This window comes from Jatropha curcas, chromosome 6 (genome assembly GCF_041381405.1).
Source record: "Jatropha curcas cultivar XTBG-Jc1 chromosome 6, XTBG_Jcur_1.0, whole genome shotgun sequence".
Taxonomy (NCBI): Eukaryota; Viridiplantae; Streptophyta; class Magnoliopsida; order Malpighiales; family Euphorbiaceae; genus Jatropha; species Jatropha curcas.
In genome coordinates this window covers 27,983,586-27,998,770 of record NC_143156.1, presented here as the reverse complement: position 1 = coordinate 27,998,770, position 15,185 = coordinate 27,983,586, and the positions used below count along the sequence as shown (strand labels likewise).

At 33.8% G+C, this 15,185-nt stretch overlaps 1 protein-coding gene and 1 long non-coding RNA gene across 3 annotated transcripts; both read left to right on the top strand.

Moving 5' to 3' along the window:
- The first annotated feature begins 267 nt into the window (after positions 1-267).
- LOC119370464 (uncharacterized) lies at positions 268-1,232 on the top strand. Its single transcript, XR_005177989.2, has 2 exons — positions 268-495; positions 877-1,232. It is a non-coding gene; the product is annotated as an uncharacterized LOC119370464 (long non-coding RNA).
- A 2,171-nt stretch (positions 1,233-3,403) lies between these two features.
- Positions 3,404-6,273, top strand: LOC105647331 (ribulose bisphosphate carboxylase/oxygenase activase, chloroplastic). 2 transcript variants are annotated; one of them, XM_012233372.4, is made up of 7 exons: positions 3,404-3,562; positions 4,107-4,426; positions 4,536-4,641; positions 4,821-4,906; positions 5,019-5,491; positions 5,578-5,859; positions 5,993-6,273. In XM_012233372.4, the coding sequence occupies exons 1-7, from the start codon at positions 3,518-3,520 to the stop codon at positions 6,106-6,108; spliced, it is 1,428 nt and encodes a 475-aa protein (XP_012088762.1). In that variant the 5' UTR covers positions 3,404-3,517; the 3' UTR covers positions 6,109-6,273. The 2 variants fall into 2 exon arrangements, with proteins under 2 accessions (XP_012088762.1, XP_012088770.1); XM_012233380.4 differs by having other exon boundaries at positions 5,578-5,897.
- The last annotated feature ends 8,912 nt before the right edge of the window (positions 6,274-15,185 follow it).

Below are 15,185 nucleotides of genomic sequence, written 5' to 3'. Positions count from 1 at the left end.
TTGAGATTTGCTCTTTATAATCATCACTTACAAGTGTCACAAAACCCTTTCTGTTGTGCCTTAGGGACATTCTTCACTTTTCTCAAAAGTGGATTTCTTTTGGGTCTCCTTTATGGCCTACAATTGTCATTCTCAAATTGGGTAAGCTTTCCTAATTCGTGCCCTTAAAAGTGCATTTATTCATTAATATAGACCTAATCATCATTATTATTAGTTGGGCTCTAAAAATGAGATGTAATTGCCTTTAATCGTATTTTCTGTTAACAATGTCATTATTAGGCTAATCCAACAGTTATTTGGCCCCCTTCTTTGTCAATTATGATAAAGCTTTCATGTCTAATGACAATGATGGTAAGAAACAACATGGACGCGTCAAATTGTATCGACTTTATAACCTGTACTTTCTGTGCAGTTCCTGCAGATGAAGACCATTTCATTCTGTGATGGTCTGCTGCTGTTTCTGAAAGCAACCCAACTCTCCCTAATAAGAAAAAGGTAACCAGAATATTTATTTGCCAATGTTCACGCTCGTAATTGCTCGCTCTGTAGAACAAAGGACAGTCGAACAATTAGAATTGCCAGTAGTTTAGTAAAGAAATTATGATATGTTATCTGAGAAATTTTTAATCCTTTCTGTCAAAATCAAGCTGTAGGTATTGGTGCATTGCGGCTTTTAAACATGCTCTTTTTATCTTAAGAGAACAAATTTATATTTTTATATGCAGAGTTCATAGCTTAGGCATTGGACATAGAGTCCATGACTCATGACAGCTTTTTGTCTGATTGTAGTAATTCCCTTAATTATGCGGCTTCTAATCCTGCATTATGTGTTAAAATCTCCATTATGATGCATTTTTTATTGCTACATATTATCAGGTTTGGCTGTTGGCCACTTATTAATAATGGGTCGGTGGCTGAAGTCTTAAACAGGAGTCATCTAATTCTTCCAGGGAAACTCACTCACATGCTTATCAGCAACAGTATCAACTTGTAAGTGCTTCAACTTTTTTTCTTTATCTCTTCTTATATGATTTGAGGCTCTAGAAAGCGAGAATGGGCAAATAAGAGAGAGAGATGGGAGACAAAATGCCATTTTTCAATGACATTTTTTCTTACTTTTTGTCTTTTCACAACTGTGTATTTTTTTTGTTTTGAATGAATTGTATGAATGACAAGGGAGAAAGTGTTCTGGGATGGTGGAGGGAGCTTTCTTTTCCCGCTTTCGAGTTTAACGATGAAAGTGTCTTTCTCTATCACGGAAAAATGATCAATTTTTATCCATTTACAGATGCTAGGTTTGCATGCTAGCTCTTATCTCATGCCTATATTTGCATGTCCACTGAACCTGTTTTTTGCAGCAAACTCCAAATGAATAAAGTTCAAGTCTCGTAGGTTATAGGCAAAATAGCAATTTACTTTCCAGTTAGTTTCTCAATAATTCAAGCTATCATCAATTCCAAGACCATACAAGAACAAGAGGGTCAACATCTTATTAACATGATCATCTTCTTTATAATTTCCATTACAGAAAAAGAATTTACATTAACCATTGATGAAGCATATCAGCTTCAATTTTCTCTACGGGATGGTGAGTTCTGTATTATGATTTTGCTCTATGAAACATATCAGCTTAATGTAAATTGGGAAATTTTGAAAAATAATACTGAAGTTCTATTTGGGAATATTTCAATTAGCTAGATTGTTAGGATAAACCATTGATGTAGTTTCAGTTTTCCTGCACATTTGTAGCAGAGAGTACTTCCTTTCTTTTTCTTTTTTTTTTTTTTTTTTTTTGACAAATTTGATACATTTTTCCTCCTTTATACTATATATGTGATTTTTTTTTTTTTGAGAGGTACTATATGTGTGATTTTGAATACTAATAATCAAAAGCTAGAAAGATTGAAGGAGGTATAGCCTAGGTCACTCTGTTTTTTGCATTGAGCACTGAGATCAAAACTGGTTACCACTTCAGATGAACCAATAGCCTTTAGGACTTTGTTTCCTTCACCTTGGAATTGGCCATATATATAAATATAAACATCTATCTCACCAAAAATTTTGTGACACTTCACTTTGTAGGAAATTTATTATGCATCTAAAGTTATGAATTTTGATAATATTGGATACTTGTCGGTAATAGCAACAACAATTTTTAGGATTTTTGAAACAATAATTTTCACATTTTTTTAATTATCTAATAAATATTTAATTAATTTAATTTTATAATTTTGAGTATTCAACAAATTGTTTTTGTAAATTGAATTGTTTAATTTGATATAATTTTATAATTGAAGCATTTAATGGATTAAAATAATAGTGTTAAAATGCACTGAATATATCTTTTAAATAGCTAAATAAAATTATTCATTAGATTAAGAATTATATTTAAAAATAGATAACAGTTAAATATAAATTAGAGTTATTTAAACGTAGAAACATGGTATATATATGTAGAACTAGGCCAATATATATATCTCTAATTCTACATACGTACCATATACATGTATTTATGTATGGAAAATTTTATTTTTCATTTCTTATTATTATTATTATTATTGTGGGTACAAGAGCCTAACAAGCATGGGCTGGTCCATTGGAGGTTCCATCTTGGGCCAAAACTGTTCCCCTGTTTCAAGATGCTCAAAAGTGTTAAGATTAATTAATTAATTAATTAATTAATTAATAATAGATAGATTTTTAAATGTCATACTGTGGGCCTCAAGCTTTCCTTATCTAATCATTCTGTGGTTGCATTTTATTCTGTTCTTTTTTTGAGTTTTGGAAAAACCTTATTGGGTGTCATATGAAGAAAATTTCATTGGCTGGGTGAGTTGCTTATTAGCCATTTGATATTTATTTTTATAAGAAAATAACTATGTATCCTTTGATTCACATAATTTATGAGTTTATTGTCAATTTTTTAAGATAAGATGACCATAAAATTTTTGAAAAATTTATTTAAAAATACGAAATATTATATGGGACCTAAGTAACCTATTGCCCATGCAAATCCACCTTCAATAATTCTTTAAAAACAGACAAAAGAAGAAAGCAATTGAAAATCACAACCTGTTCATATTCACCCTGTCTTTAATTCCATTTTCTATTTCACAAATTTTTAACCAAAAAAAGAAAAAAAAATTTATCACAATACACAAAATGCACAAAAGGGTATTGGTTTATAGTCTTGTGTGGTAATAAGATATCAAAAAGTTTGTGGTAAAGAGACAACCTTAAATACTAACCTCAGAACCAAATGCTAACCTTTCCAAGACTGTTGAGGGCTCAAGTTCTAAGCAACTAACTTTGCGCCACGTGGCATTCAGGGCAATCTTGATTGTGTGGCCGTTAAGAATTTGAAATCCAATTCCAGAAGAAAAAAATTTCTGTTCACCCAAAAAACTGCTATAAGTCTGCACTTCACTCCTCTCTTATCATCAAAGACCACTCTGCATCATTTCCTTGCAAGTGTCTCTCGCACTCTGCAACTTTCCTTACTCCTCTCTAGCTCATAATGGCTGCCACCATCTCCACCGTTGGAGCTGCCAACCGGGCACCGGTATTATAAATCTTTCCCGCCAATTTTAGTTATATGTAGTTTGGAATTCTTCTTCTTGAGCTACACAGCTTATGTTCTTAATTAGTGTTCTTTTAACTGTTTTATGATGTTGTTTGTCTCTTTTCAATTTTGGGTCGTACATAAGTGTTCCTTCCTACATATTTAATTATATATGTATCTTTCTGATTGTTCATGTGCACATAATAATTCAATGGTCAAACAGCAATTTGCAGTTACGGATTCCAACTTCAGTTAAAGCTAAATTAACTAGAAAGAAAAGGAAAATTCGATAATCGAGTTTCTGTTTTGTAATGCAAGATTGATGATCTCATTTCTTTTTAAGAATTTCTTAAGTAAAAAAAGGAAAATAACTCTATTTAGCCAAATTTAGCTAGATGGAAATCAAAGTTGAGATGGATCATATATGTGTTTTGTGCGTAAATTATTGTGAGGGAAACATTAGACTTGGATAAGAATGTGTAACCTTAATTAAGTTTGATTTATTGTCAATTAGTTTTGATTGATTTATATATATGTGATGTAGGTGGCCTTGAATGGGTCTGGTGCTGGACCCTCAGTCCCAACTTCAGCTTTCTTGGGTAGCAGCTTGAAGAAGGTGAACTCAAACAGGTTCACCAACTCCAAGATTTCATCAGGAAACTTCAAGATTGTTGCAGAAATTGATGAGGGGAAACAGACTGACCAGGACAGATGGAAGGGTCTTGCCTATGACATTTCTGATGACCAACAAGATATTACAAGAGGAAAGGGTATGGTTGACCCTCTCTTCCAAGCTCCCATGGACACTGGAACTCACTATGCTGTCTTGAGTTCTTATGAGTACCTCAGTACTGGTCTTCGTCAGTAAGTATTTGCTTACTCTATTGATATAATTCTAGCTGGTAGGATTTTACTTTGAATACAACTCTAATATATTTGAGTTTGTGTCTTTGCCTTTAATTATTACTATTAGGTACAACTTGGACAACAACATGGATGGTTTCTACATTGCTCCTGCTTTCATGGACAAACTTGTTGTTCACATCAGCAAGAACTTCATGAGCCTTCCTAACATTAAGGTATCTTTAGGTGGCTACACGATAGAGTAACTCTGCCGATTCAAAAATTATCAACATTGAAAGGAGAAACCCACTAAAATTAATTGATAGATAGACTCAAATCCAAGACATCTTGCTGCTTGAAGTAGTATTAAGAATAATAAAAATTGAAACAAGAAAAATATTTGATTTTGTCGCAGGTTCCTCTCATTTTGGGTATCTGGGGAGGCAAAGGTCAAGGAAAATCCTTCCAATGTGAGCTTGTCTTTGCGAAGATGGGAATTAAGTGAGTCCACATATCTTCTTACAAACTAAATATATAGCTGAAGCCTGGGATTAATAAAATACAAGAAAAAAAAAAAAAAGCTGTTTTCAACTGTTTCTGCTATACATTTCAGCCCAATCATGATGAGTGCTGGAGAACTGGAAAGTGGAAACGCTGGTGAACCCGCCAAGCTTATCAGGCAAAGGTATCGTGAGGCTGCTGATATAATCAAGAAGGGAAAAATGTGCGCCCTCTTCATCAACGATCTTGATGCAGGAGCTGGTAGAATGGGAGGAACTACCCAATACACCGTCAACAACCAAATGGTTAACGCTACCCTCATGAACATTGCTGATAACCCAACAAATGTGCAACTTCCTGGTATGTACAACAAGGAGGACAACCCTCGCGTCCCTATCATTGTCACTGGTAACGATTTCTCCACATTGTATGCTCCTCTTATCCGTGATGGTCGTATGGAGAAATTCTACTGGGCTCCTACAAGGGAAGATAGAATTGGTGTCTGCTCTGGAATTTTCAGGACTGATGGTGTCGCTAAGGACGACATTGTCAAGCTTGTTGACACCTTCCCTGGCCAATCCATTGGTAAGTAACAATGTCAAATACTTCACTCACATTATACAGAATACTGTGAGCTGATAATGGACGCTATATTTGTGTATATTTTGCAGATTTCTTTGGTGCTCTTAGGGCAAGAGTCTATGACGATGAAGTTAGGAAGTGGGTATCTGGAGTTGGAATTGAAGGCATTGGAAAGAAGCTTGTGAACTCAAAAGAAGGGCCACCTACATTTGAGGCACCAAAGATTACAATTGAAAAGCTTCTTGAGTATGGACAGATGCTTGTGCAAGAACAAGAGAATGTGAAGAGAGTTCAATTAGCTGACAAGTACATGAGTGAGGCTGCTCTTGGTGATGCCAACAAAGATCAAATGGAAAGTGGAACTTTCTATGGTTAGCTCCTTCATCCCCTTTAAAGGCCTTGATGGGAGGTTTGCATCTAGCTTTTTTACAACATTATAGTATTTTTGGATCAACCCTTGAGTTTTATTAACTTTTTATTTTTTTTGTTTTTTATAATTTGCAGGCCAAGCTGCCCAGCAAGTTAATTTACCTGTTCCTGAAGGTTGCACTGATCCAAATGCGAAGAATTTTGACCCAACTGCTAGAAGTGATGATGGAAGCTGCCGTTATCAATTCTAGGCCATTTTAATTAGGATAATATATGTTGTTCTTCGCAAGTGGATAATCATTTGGGATAATCAATTATCTTGTTTTTTTCCTTTCTTTTGAAAGTTGAATGGATTGTTATCCTCTGATTTTGTGTGATAATTTCATTTTCAATCTTAAGAGATTGCTTTCTTCCAATTAATCTCTTCTTCCACCTATTAGTTTTTCATCATTTTATTTTTTTTTTTAATATTGCAATAAATAATATCACAAACTAATTTTCTCATATTGTGTTAAATTTATTTTCTAAACTAGTCGCGATCTCGCGCTTTCGCACGCGGATATTTATATATGTATATCTTAATTTGTAAACTAAAAAAAATTAGATAAACATTTGTTTCAAAACAAAAATTAAAAATAAAAACATCAATACAATTTATCGACTACAAAATATAAAAGTTGAGCAATTAAATTTTTTTAATCCTACCTCAACTTATTTCTTCTAACTAAAAAAAATAACATAGAATAATATATAATCTAAAAGAATTATACACCCTGATTGTTTTTTGAAAAAATAAGAATGAAAAATGAAAAATAGATACATCAAACTATTATAAATAAATCTTAATTTTTAATTGTAAATAAAATATCTATTATATAATAAAATAGAATAAAAAAATCAAAAATTAAGACAGCTGTAGATAATACATGTATCAATAATTTTTCAAATAATATAGTAATTTTTAAAAGAAAAATATTAGATATAATTTTTTAATATATAGATAATAAAATTAAATTTTAAATGATAAGATCAACATTTTAAATATAAGTGATTAGGTATTTGAATTCTTTAAGATATTAAATTCTATTTCTTTTTATTTAAATTAGACTCTTAGAATTTTTTTTTTTCACAAAAATATTTATTTTTTTAATTAATTTTTTTTATATAATTTGAGGTTACCTTAACTAATCTTATCGTGCAGGCTAAAGCTGCTAGCTGCACAACATCCACAAGAACTTGGCGCTAGTTAATATCCACAATACATATATACATGTACTAATAAATATGTAAGCAGGCGCTATTAAGTCCTAATCATGGCCATTTACAGAAATAAAATACATAACCATGAAACATATGTACTGGTTGAGAACTATAAACATGCCAACAATTGGTTTAAATGGCTTAAAGTACTCTCAACCCTCACATTTACAAGCATAAATATTTTTCTCTATATTTTTATCGTTAAAAGATCAAACAATGTCAGCTAAATTACATGATCAATTGGTCTGAAGGGGAATTCTTTGCAGACTTTCCATTTGATTCCTCATCTAATTCGTGACACTACCTTTTGTATCAATAAAGAACTCAAATCTAGTTGTGTGAAATATTTAAAATCACTTACTATTACATACCATTGAATAATACACAGTAATAAAGTCCTAAATCATATGATAGAACAAATTAAAAAGCTCTCAATCCTGACATATATACCTATCAAAACTGAGACTGAAGTTGTTTTTATCAACAAAAGTCTGAAACTTAATTCCTATTCAAAATCTGAAACACATATAAACAAATGAAGAAAGAAATTTACAAAATTTATAGAATAAAAGTCTAAAACTCAATTCTTATTTTAGGGAAAGAAAAAGTATGATGATAAATAAAGAGATAGAAAAGGAGATAAATAAATTCTATTCATTTTAGTTATCAATTGGTTAGAATTTAAATTATTCATTAGTTAGAGATTAAACGTAATTTTTTAAAAAATAATAATTATTTAAATAAATAATCAAAAAGCTATTAAAAACAAGAAAATTTGTAAAAATAAAAAATAAAAGGAAATTTAGTTAACAACAAATTATTTTATTATTGATGCTTCCTTACTTGCATGGCTACCAACTATGCATCTTCTCCTCTTGCTGACATGAATAATTAGATTATCTCTTCAATGCGAGTCTTCATTGGCTAAGAAGCTCTTTTGCTGCCTCCGTCCTTGGCTCAAAGGAAATTATTATTTTTAAAATCCAGATTTTTTATAGTGCACAATACAATATTTATGAATTTTATTATTTTTATAGTGAAAATTCAACGGAAGACGAACTTAAATGATGTTTGACCTAAATCAAATTATAATTATTGTTTTCTAACAGGAAAATGTTTTTAACTTGGAGTCCGTATATAACAAGAATAAAGAATTCCAACTACGATTATAATTAGAAGTTTTCATTTATATGAAAGGCCTCAATTCTACAATCCAAATGTACAATTTGTCTTGCATATGTTGTGGGTCCCTCCGACATGTGGGACCCACATACATTTGAAAAAATAAAATACATGTTTTTTTAGAAGGAATCAAAGTTGGTAGCGAAAGTTATTCAAAGGTTGGCAACCAACCAAATGGAGAGCCGTATGTAACTCACACACGGCTCTCACATTACTTCTCTCATAACCTGCCTATAAATAGAGGCAGATGTGTGTCTAGTTTTAGGAAGGGTTTCCTAAAATCAGGGGAGAGAAAAATAATGAGGAAATTATTATAGGGTGTTTTTGGAAAACACCTTGAGTGCCACTATTTTTGTATTACTCTCTTTATATACCTACTATGTTTTAATAGTGGAAGAATTATTCGGAGTTTGTCCCGTGGACGTAGCCCTAAACAGTTGAGGATGAACCGTGTAAATTTCTGTGTGTCCTATTTCTATTTTTCCGCTACGTTAATTTTCTCTTAATTCTTTGTGAGGCCCAATGAGTGGTATCAGAGCTGATGTCCAAAAACTGATATCAGAGCTGATGCCTAACAAGTGGTATCAGAGCCTGATTTCGGCAGGTCCAGCAGGTCAGATAGTGGTACCGGATCCGTAGATATATTTTGAAAATAAATATACCAAGATGAAGAGAAAATTACAACGAGTCCATTGGTGTTGTCCGCTCGAAAAAACGTTGCAGAATCGACTTAGTGATGAATAGTAAAATAGTAACTCGCAGTTGATGGTGAATAGTTACTATTGGCGTTACTGCTGAGCCCGTCACTGTTAAGCCCAGCACTATTCACGTATAGTACTATTTACGCATACATGTATTATTCACGTATAGTACTATTTATGTGTACAGTTACTATTCATGCATATAGTTACTATTCGAGTAGACTGTTACTATTCATGGTCATTATTCACGTGTACTACTGTTCACGTATACGGTTTATGTTGGTGATGATATTCTGCACAAGTCAAAATGGGCAAGCAAAATAATTAGTCTAAATGGCGGGAATTACCATATATGGAGAAATGAGAGATCTCCTTATGGTAATTAAAATGCATTTGCCTGTGTTTAGTTGAACTAAACCAGAAGACAAGACTGATGAGAAATGGGCTTTCGAGCATGCGTCCAAATCTCGGTTGTAGATTTGATGATGAAGGTTTCTGTAGCACCTTCAGAAATGGTCAGTGAAAGCTCACAAAAGGTTCATTTGTGGTAGCTAAAGACCGAAAGATGTACGTGATGCATGCGAAACTCTCCCAAGACACTTTGAGTGTAGCGAAGAATGACAGTACAGTTGAATTGTGGCATAAACGACTACGGCACATGAGTAAGAAAACTTTGGCAAGAAAGAACGTACTACCTGGATTGGATGAAGTTCACCTAGACAAGTGTCCTAATTGTATGGCGAGAAAGCTAAACAGAGTAGCTTTCAAGATTACCCCTCCTTCTAGAATGAAGAATGTATTAAATCTGATTCATTCATATTTGTGTGGACCATTGACGATGTCATATGGTGGAAATCGATATTTGTGATATTTATCGATGACCATTCTAGGAAGACCTGGGTATACACATTGAAGTCTCCTAAACCTGATTGAGAGACAGACAGGCAAGAAGCTGAAGTGTATCAGGACAAATAATGGTGGAGAATACACTAGGCCATTTGATGCTTTCTGCAAAGAGCATGACATTCGACATCAAACGACACCTCTCAAGACGTCGCAACTGAACGGTTTGGCTGAGATGATGAACAGAACTTTGATGGAGAGAGTCAGATGTTTACTCTCACATGCGAAGTTGTCTAAAAGATTTTGGGATGAAGCTCTTCTTATTGTAGTTCACCTTATAAATCGTTCACCTTGTGTTCCTCTACAGCATGATACTCCAGAAAGAGTATGGTCAAGAAAGGATGTTTCCTATGATCATTTGCGGGTGTTTGGCTGCAAAGCCTTTGTGCATATTCCTAAGGATGAACGGTCTAAGCTTGACGTCAAGACTAGACAGTGTGAATTCATTGGCAATGGCCAAGACCAATGTGGCTATAGGTTTTATGACCCAATCCAGAAGACGATTATAAGAAATCGTGATGCTGTATTTGTTGAAGATCAGACTATTGAAGATATTGAAGCAGAGTGCCAATAGATCTGATGAAGACTCAACAGACATACAGAGAGTCCCTCCAATAGAATGAAGACAAATTGGAGATGAAGAAAATGTTCCACAAGAACAAGTGCCAGAGTTAGAAAATCCAGAAGTTCCTAATGAAAATGAACCAAATGAAGATTATGGTGTTCATGTTCAACCACCAGCACCGGAAGGTTCTCAAATATTAAGAAGATCTAGTAGAGTCTGACAACCATCTACTAGATATCCAGTCAATGAGTATGTACTAACGACTGACGGGAGAGAACCTGAAAGCTTTGAAGAAGCTATGGAAATGAACACAAGAGGAACTGGATTGAAGCCATGCAAGATGAAATGAAGTCCTTGCATGAGGATGAAACAGTTGAGCTGGTGAAGTTGCCTAAAGGCAAGAAAGCTTTAAAGAACAAGTGGGTGTTTAGGATCAAACAGGAAGAACACAGCTCCCAACCACGACTCAAAGTTAGACTGGCTGTGAAAGGATTCAATCAAAGAAAGGGTATTGATTTTGATCTTTTCGCCAGTTGTGAAATGACATCCATTCAGATAGTGCTCGGAATGGCCGCTAGTTTTGATTTGGAAATCGAGCAAATGGATGGAAAGACTACCTTCCTACATGGAGATTCGGAAGAAGAAATATACATGGAGCAATCAGAGGGTTTCGTAGAAAAAGAGGAAAAGAGGATTGTGTTTGCAAACTGAAGAAGAGCCTGTACGGCTTGAAGCAGACACTGAGACAGTGGTACAAGAAGTTTGAGTCTGTTATGGGGGAGCAAGGCTACAGAAAGACTACTTTAGATCACTATGTTTCTATGAAGAAATTCTCTGATGATGACTACATTGTTTTTGCTCTATGTGGTTGATATGGTGACTGTTGGTCAGAATTAATAGCTTGAAGAAACAGCTAAGTAAGTCTTTTGCTATGAAAAGACTTGGGACCAACAAAGCAGATTCTTGGCATGAAGATTACAAGGGATAGAAGAGCCAAGAAACTATGGTTATCACAGAAGAAGTACATTGAGAAAGTACTTCAAAGGTTTAGAATGGAAAACGCTAAAGCGGTTAGTTGTCCTCTTACTAATCACTTTAAATTGAGCTCCAAACAGTGTCCTTCTACGGATCGAGAGAAGGAAGAAAAGGAAAAGATTCCATATGCTTCAGCAGTTAGAAGATTGATGAATGCCATGGTTTGTACACGGCCAGATATTGCTCACTTAGTTGGAGTAGTGAGTCGGTTTCTTTCAAATCCTGGAAAGGAACATTGGACTGCAGTGAAATGGATTTTCATGATATCCGATCACATTTGCAGGGGGAGCCGTGTCGTGGCAGTCAAGATTACAGAAGTGTGTTGCTCTGTCAACAACTGAGGCAAAAGGAGAAGTCTGAGCTGTGTGTCAAAGTGCCAAGAATGGAGAATCCCACCATGTCGTCGAGAGGGGGAGAATTGTTGTGGGGTCCCTCGACATGTGGGACCCACATACATTTAAAAAAATAAAACACATGTTTTTTTTAGAAGGAATCAAAGTTGGCAGCGAAAGTTATTCAAAGGTTGGCAACCAACCATGATATAAATGGAAAGCCGTGTGTAACTCACACACGGCTCTCACATTACCTCTCTCATAACCTGCCTATAAATAGAGGTAGATGCACCTCAACAACACACACAGCAGAAACAAAAAAAAAAAATGTAGAGAGAGAGAGTTATCTAGTTTTAGGAAGGGTTTCCTAAAACTAGGGGAGAGAAAAATAGTGACGAAATTATTTTGGGGTGTTTTTGGGAAACACTTTGAGTGCCACTATTTTGTATTACTCTTTTGTGTGCCTACTATTTTTAATAGTGGAAAAATTATTCGGAGTTTGTCCCGTGGACGTAGCCCTAAACAGTGGAGGGTGAACCACGTAAATTTCTGTGTGTCTCATTTCTATTTTTATGCTGCGTTAATTTTCTCTTAATTCTTTGTGAGGGCCCAATAACTGGTATCAGAGCTGATGCCCAACAACTGGTATCAGAGCTGATTCCTAACAGCATACTGGGAGTAGAACTAAACTTAAATTGGTCAAAAACTCAAAATTTAAATTGAATTTAAATCTCGTTTTGATTTTCATTTTTGAACTAAACAAAATCCAAAATACACATCAAATAGCAAAACCAACCAGACACTCTCTTTCTTTATAGTCGAATCCTCCATTTCTCTACCTTCGACGACCTTGACTACGACTATCAAGTATTCAATGGAATTGAAAATCCAAATTCATTTATGTGGAGCACTCTCATTAGAGCCTGTGTGCGAAGCTCTGATAGTAAAGAAGCAGCTTTCTTGCCGTATAGATGTTGGAGCAAGAAACTGTGTTGCCTGACAAGCATACGTTCACTGTCGTTTAAAGGCTTGTGCTACTTGTTTGCTTTACATGAAGGGAAAACAAGCACATGCCCAGATGTTAAAACTTGGGTTTGAGTTTGATGTTTATGTAAATAATAGTTTGATCCATTTGTATGATTCTTGCTGTTGTTTGGAGTCAGCACAGAATGTGTTTGATAAAATGCCGAAGAGAAGTGTGGTTTCTTGGAATGCTAGTGATTGATGCGCTTGTTCAGTTTTGAGAGTTTAAAACAATGTAGTAAAACATTGGGAAAATAATTATTTTGTCTCTACGTTTGTCATAATCACTAAGTAGTACTCAGTTTTTATATAAATATTTAAAATATCCCCGAAATATGCCATTATCCCATTAAATAGTCCCTCTGTCTATTTTTTTGTATTTTTCTGTTAAAATAGGAAGTAAAAAGACTTAAATACCCTTAAACACCATCACTCCTTCCATTTAGAACTCAACTAAAGAGTTTATATGCAATAAAAGTGAATCTTCATCCCAAGTGAAGCACCATTTAGCAGTTGTATCCTTCTTAGCATGAACTAAACTTTCTGCCATTATAATTTTCTGACTCATAACAAATAGATGAACTAAATTTCTAGATCACCATCATTACAGTCATAACAAATATTCAATTTAAATCTCATTGGTTGTGTAAAGATTAAATACAAATATGTAATTTATTTTGGATAGTGTAGGTTTCTTTATATGAGAACAATTATGTAAATACTTAGTTTGAGAATAACAAGCTATTATGATATCTGTATATGTACTGACAGTTGTAATTAATGAATAGCTTTGAGCATTTGGATTTCTCTTTCTGAAAATATTTTTTCATCGACGTTTCTTGTTCCTCTCGATCGATTGCTTGTTTTCTGGTAAAATTTGTCTTGTTGCTAGAGTTTTAATCTTCAAATTCTTAGATTTCTTCTGGTTTTTTGGTTGTTTTTTGGTAATTTTTGTCTCAGAATCGCAATATTTCTGAGTTTGTCGTCAAAACTTGTCCTTCGTTTCTTAGTTTCTCTCATAGTTGTTGGTTTCATAGTGTATTTTGAAATCAATTTCAAAATATCTCTGTAATCTCATTTTTCCTAAGAATGTCTCTTCATCTTCTTCACCAGAGGACACCAAGTGCAACCATAAAAAGGAAGCCGGTGAATGGTAACAACATCATAGCAATTGCAGGAAATTTTTGATTTTCATCACTATAAATGTTGTCTTATTAACTTTTATTTTGTAATAAATTTGCAAAACTCTAAGAAAACTCGACGACAATTGCCAGAGTCAACTCTTCTTCTTCTTTGAAAAAAAACACAGAATACATCCCTCTATCTCTCTCCCTATTTATCTGCAAAGTCAAATATTTCTTCATTTCTTATACCCTTTACCCACTTAACTGGAAAACCATGGGGAATTTCCATTGCAGGTCTTGCAGCTTCACCTTCTATCTAGTTATTTCTGCTCTTTTTTACGTGGCAAAGAATTATTACTGCAAAACCCAAATGCTTTCTTCAATAAATTTACGTTCCTGCACTTGACCAATCCTCAAAATTTACCATAAAACACCACTCTTTTTTTTCCAACTAGAGCTACAAAATACCAACATAGTTAAGAAAGCCATCAAATCTGGTCAAATTAATGATAACAGGCTTGACATAGAAGCGGTTTTGCCGGCTGTTTCTAATGGGTTGGTGGTTTTCCAAGTATATATGGCAGTTTTGCGGGCTGTCTTATGATATTGGTGGCGCCGCATGTTGTTCTTGAGGCAGAGAGAAGAAGGCAAAAGAGATTGTTCACTTTTTGGTTGTCTTATTTAACTTTATTAAAGGCATATTGGTATTTCAACGTATCTCTCTCCCCCTAAATCCTAATTTCTATCCAATTTTAACAGCAAAAACACAAGAAAAATAGACATAATGATTATTTAACGAGACAGAGGCAAATTATAGAAATATTTTAAATATTTATATAAAAGTTGAAGATTATTTAAATAGTTATGACAAACGTTAAGATACGAAATAATTATTTTTCCTAAAATATTTTACCTAGCTTCTTTATTTTTTCCCCCGTAGAAAATAAATGAGGTTAAAATGGTAAATTTATCGTATTTGCAACATTGGACCGTTTACATGAATTAATTATTATACTATGTAATAGGCAAAAGTGGGCCCTGTTTCATTTTATTGTACAATTCGACTGTCAATTTTATCAGAAAACACCAATTTAAAAAAAAAATTATAAATCCAATATTTAGACACCAAAATAGATAGAAAAAAAAATGCAAATTCAGCATCAAAAATAACATTGTTTTGTTGTTAATCATTGGCTACGTTTT

Excerpts from the sequence above, each read along its gene's own strand:
- LOC105647331 (XM_012233372.4), top strand. The coding sequence starts at position 3,518 with ATGGCTGCCACCATCTCCACCGTTGGAGCTGCCAACCGGGCACCG. Across the intron at positions 4,427-4,535 it reads CTCAGTACTGGTCTTCGTCA|GTACAACTTGGACAACAACA; the intron begins GTAAGTATTTGC and ends TATTACTATTAG. Across the intron at positions 5,860-5,992 it reads GGAAAGTGGAACTTTCTATG|GCCAAGCTGCCCAGCAAGTT; the intron begins GTTAGCTCCTTC and ends TATAATTTGCAG.